General features: G+C 38.8%; 1 protein-coding gene across 1 annotated transcript; it reads right to left on the bottom strand.

Moving 5' to 3' along the window:
- Positions 1–3,814: 3,814 nt before the first annotated feature.
- LOC121919045 (olfactory receptor 10AG1-like) lies at positions 3,815–4,960 on the bottom strand. The gene has a single exon (XM_042445232.1). The coding sequence runs from the start codon at positions 4,958–4,960 to the stop codon at positions 3,989–3,991; it is 972 nt and encodes a 323-aa protein (XP_042301166.1). The 3' UTR covers positions 3,815–3,988.
- Positions 4,961–5,344: the final 384 nt, after the last annotated feature.

Genomic DNA, 5,344 nt, shown 5'->3' with positions numbered 1-5,344 from the left:
CCTTGTTAGAAAGGCAGTGACTCCACTCTAGGTTTTAGCCCCAAATTTATAAGAGCCGTTTAATGTGCTGAAGCTATTTGGGGCTGGTATTTAACACTTTGGACAATTCCTTTAAAGTGTGGAGCAAACCCAAGTGTGAATTCATCACCTCCATTAAATGTCAATTGTAAAATTATATGTAGAGTGCTTTAAATGGTTCCATTATCATCATGAGGTAAATAAAGTGCAAGCAGCAGCTCATGATGCAGATGGAACATTCCCACCCACCCTGCCTCCCAATTCTATGACAGTAATTAAGAAAAATAGCCTGGTCTACATGGTGATCATTGTCAAATGGAGTGATTTAAATTGGCATCTACCTGGTTGTCACAACACATGCATCAGAACTTAAAAACAAGTGCCAAACAGGCTATCAATTCAATTGAATCTGGCAATTCCAGACTGGAGTGTGGCTTTGGTGCAACTTCTGGACTCTTAGGACGCATGCATCATTGAAACACCATACCTCCACTGTGACTCGAAGCAGCTTTATTTTGGCTGTCTGTAACAGGCCACTGTTTCCTTCTAGGCCAGAGGTGGGAATCACACATCCCTTCCAGCTTCTGCTGGTTTGCAACAACCAGTGTTCTTCATCATTGGCTTTGCTGGCTGAAGCTGCAGTTGTTTCCAACCCATGTGGACCCTCAGGGGAATCTATTTTGAGGTTTTCTTGACAATATCTCTCCAGTGGTTTCCATGGCTGAATGGGGAATCAATTTCCTGGAGTTTTAGTCCAACACCAAGACCACTACAACACACAGGCTCTCGTGTGCTACATACTTTTATTTTATTTTTTAATAGAATCGCCAATAGCTTTTTTTAAAAGGGAAAATTGGAAATCATTGCAGGCACATTTAATCTTATCAGCACATGAAAACAGCTAAGTTTCAGATAAACAGATCCACAGTGGTCTGTTTTTTTAATGAAGAATTTTTCCAGGGCAGGGGTGGGGGAGGTATCCAAACAAGGATCTACTTAATCTTCCTATGTTCCTAGTCTGCTATAAAAATGACAGACAGCACAGAAGTGGCCCAAAACAAGAAATCTAGAGAGAATTAGAAGGTGTCATGTAGAAGGAGAGTCCTAAACATCAGAGGAAGGAAGTGATTCATTTTCCTTTCTCTTTTGATTTTTGAGCAGTTTATTCAAAAATGGCACACACCACAGAAGTGTCCCCAGGCCAGAGAGTGTGTATGTGCTGTCAAGTTGCCTGTCGACTTATGGTGACCCCATTAATCTCATGGGGTTTCCTGGGCAATGAATATTCAGAGGTGGTTTGGCCATTTCCTTCCTTTGAAATATTGCTTACAGCACCTGCTATTCCCCGGTTACCTCCAAACCAAGAATTGGTTTTGTTACCCTCACAAGGAAACCATTTTTATCTCAGTAATCACCTGAAGTAAAACAGAGGCTTGCTTCTGTTTAGACTTTGGACTGGATGAATCTGATGGACATCTTTACTTGTAAATATATTGTGGAGGTATATAGGAAAGTGGCCAGATTAGAATACGGGGACGTGCTGCCTGTCCTGTTTAATGGTGTATGCAGACGGGGAGCCGAGTCACAAAAACAGGTGTTCCTTGTCACACATAGGCAAGCCTGCTGATGAAATTCTTCTATATAAACTCCTTTTTTTTCTTGTTAACTCTAGATTATTATTCTATATAACTCTTCTATATAACCATTAAAGGGACAAACGCCCTGCCTTTAATTGTACATCTACAATACATAAGAAAAATACAGAAGAAATATATGGTTACTACCAATGAGCATTCAGCCCCCATATACAGACATCCAAATAATTCAGAAAGCCCAGATGGAAAGCATCCATTGGCAAAATGAAATATTTTATTTTACCTCAGCCTGTGGCAATCTCATAGCTGCAGACTACTACTTTGTGATGATGGCTCCAAGTACTATCACCAATTCTGGAGGAGTCAAGGTGACTTCTGCCATTGCAACAAAGCTATTGGTTTTCCAAGTGCCATGCAAAACACAGCTCAATACAATTTATGTTTGCTCAAGAATAAGCTCCAGTGCAACACTTTCCCAGGCTACAAATCCCAATCCCATTTAAGAGGTTCTCAGTTCCCCAAAAAATATCATTCTGTCGTCCTTTACAATTAATTTTTGCCTCTCCATTCTTGTTTCCAAAATAGACACACTCTGACTTTACCAAATAATGGTAAAATAATTTTACCATTTTACCAAGCTCAGCTTCAAATTCATATTCAGAATGTCCAAGCCAACATGAAGCAATTTGATCGAAAGTTATTTACATTATGATGACATTTTCATGTTTACATTCTTCACATTGTAAGAGAAAGGACCAATTTCCTGTTAAGATTTTCCACATCCTTCTCGACTTCCTTACCACTGTCTTCCAAAAGGGTCTTATTTTTCAAAATTACAGTTTCTTCTATCTCTACAAATTTTCTAAATATCACTTCATCTATCTATACATTCTTACAATATCAATATGAAAATAGCATGCAAAACCATAAAAAAATGATACATTTATAATGCTTAAATATGCCTCCTAGCAAACACTGGCAAAATGCTATTGTGATGTAAATAGATCAATTCAGTAAGTTTATTGTCCTAGTCAAAAGCCATGGCAAATGTAAGAGGAGAATAATAATAATAATAATAATAATAATAATAATAATATTTATGTGTATCCCGCCCCTCTGAGAACAATCGGGGCGGCTAACACAGTTAAAATACAGAACATTTTAACTTAAGAGAAGTATCCATAAGTACAAAAAATATGACAAACATGGATAATATAAAAGAATTTCAGAATTAACATCAGCAAGCTCAGCTTCAAATTCATATTCAGAATGTCCAAGCCAACTTGAAGCAATTTGATCTAATTCTACTTTTTTGGGCAATCAAAACTAAAATTAAACAAAAACAAACACCCAAAACTACTTTATGGTTCACATAGCCATTGGCATCTTTCAAAAGAAACTGAACCAATTGTACAAGAGCATTTCTACACTAATGAGTCAGCAAAGGTTTCAAAGGTCCAAAACACACTGCAGAAATAATCCAGTTTGAGACCTCTTTAACTGCCCTGTCTCAGTGTTAGGGAATCCTGGGAATTGTAGTTTCTTGTGGCACCAAGGCTCTCTGACAGAGAAAAGCTAAATGTCTCACAAAACGGCAGTTTCCAGTATTCCCTAGCATTGAGCTAGGACAATTAAAGTGGTCTCAAACTGGATAATTTCTGCAGTGTGTTTTGGACCAAAATGTCTCTCTTGAATCTCTGTACTAGAGCAAATTATTGTACAATGTCTTCCATCAGTATAGTGATGTTGGCCACATACATACAGTCTACAGGTACCTTATTTTAACATTCCTCTAGGATAGCTAGTGGCATAATTTGAAAAAGCATTTTCATGAAAGCATTTCTTAGAGAAACTGGTATAGGTTTCATTAGAGAACTAGCTCTAAAATGCTATTTTAAAAAAAAAGATTATGTAGAAAAAATGAGATCTAGACTAAGCGCAAATCCCTTCTAGAATCTATCCAAAATAGCTAGTCCTTATTTGCCTGTTATCCATATTCAAGGCAGAATGGTGCTAAATGTGTAAATATAAAATAAAAGACAGTTTTCATGGAAGGAGAATGCTTATTCTTAGAACATTTATTGTCTCTCATTTGGCTTTGTTGCATGGATTTCTTTTTCATCTCCCACTACAGCAGTAATGAACCTCAACAATAAAAAAGCTTTGAAACCAATTTCTCAGTGCAAATCATGTACTGAAAATATATTGCTAACATTTGTAGATGACAGCTGTGCCCCATTAGAAGAACTTGGGGATGTAGTTGGAACACCAACAAAAAGCATATGCAATGAATATCTGCCTTGCAAAATTCCTCAGTGAGAGAACACCTTCAATGAACAGCCCTCATCCAGCCTGTGGATTATGTTTCCTTAGCTTTATGACAATACCATGAGGAAAGCCTTCCCTCTGTGCTTCAGGCAGTTGTCCTTTACTTGATTGAGAACTTTCTCCAGAGCTCTTTTTACATCTTTGTTTCTCAAGGTGTAAATGATAGGATTCAGCATTGGAGTGACAACAGCATAGAAAACAGATATCATTTTGTCCATGCCAGAAGACCGGGTAGAACGTGGACAGAGGTACATGAAGATGACTGTGCCATAGAAGATGGTAACCACCATGAGGTGGCTGGAACAAGTGGAGAACGCCTTGTGTTTTCCAGAAGCAGACGGGATATGACAGATGGTAAAAATGATGAGACCATAAGACGTCAAAGTCAGAAGGAAGGATGTGAGCACAACCACTGCAGAGACAAGAAAAACTGTTGTCTCAGCCAAAAAGGTATCACCAGTTGACAGCTCGATCAAGGGGCCCGTGTCACAGAAAAAGTGGTTGATCTGGTTGCTGCTGTTGAAGGGGAGCTGGGAGATGGAGGCTATGGACAAGAATGGAGTCAGGAAGCCACTCAGCCAAGAAGCCAAGGCCAGGCTGGTACAAGCACAGCCATTCATGAGCAATGGGTACTGCAGTGGGTGGCAGATGGCTAAATACCGGTCATAGGCCATGGTAGCTAAGAGGAGGAATTCTGTGGTACCAAAGAAGAAGAAGAAATACATCTGCGTCATACAAGTCCAGAAGGAGATGGCACGGGGGCCAGTGAGGAAGTCCACCAGAAGCCGGGGAACAGTGACTGAGGTATAGCATATTTCGAGGAATGAGAAATTGTTCAGGAAGAAGTACATAGGGATGCGCAGATCCACATCCAAGTTTGTGATGAGAATGATCAAAGCATTTCCCAGGAGTACGAAGAGGTAGGCTGTCAAGAAAGAGATGAATAAGAGGAACCAGAACTTCTGGAGCCCAGGAAAGCCCAGCAGGATGAATTCAGGAGTTGAGGTGGCATTCAGCATATTTTCGGTGTTGCCTGTACAGCTAATAGAGAGGAATTATGAGAAGGAGAGTGAGGAATTTGATACAAAAAATGTGGTTGATGAAGAAGACCCAAACAGAATACATAACAACAATACATAACAATCAGCATTCCCAAGGTGACCCACAATATAGGATTAAAAACAAATACAGCTAAAACAATAGAGAATACAGACTTTAAAAAGAAATTAAATAAACAGCCATATTAAAAATATAAACAGTTTAAAAAACAATTGCAACATTGGGATGCTGATAAAAAAATCCATGCCAGTCCACAAGCTATCAATTGCCAGTATATGACAAGTTTCCAGGAAACTATGCAAATATCCATATGTCAATATGACACAATTACAGTATTTGTTCTG

Source organism: Sceloporus undulatus, chromosome 1, assembly GCF_019175285.1.
Source record: "Sceloporus undulatus isolate JIND9_A2432 ecotype Alabama chromosome 1, SceUnd_v1.1, whole genome shotgun sequence".
NCBI lineage: Eukaryota > Metazoa > Chordata > Lepidosauria > Squamata > Phrynosomatidae > Sceloporus > Sceloporus undulatus.
The sequence above is the reverse complement of the archived record's forward strand: the minus strand, read 5'-3'. Positions and strand labels throughout refer to the sequence as shown.

Coding starts and splice junctions, on each gene's coding strand:
- LOC121919045 (XM_042445232.1), bottom strand. CDS start 4,960: ATGCTGAATGCCACCTCAACTCCTGAATTCATCCTGCTGGGCTTTCCT.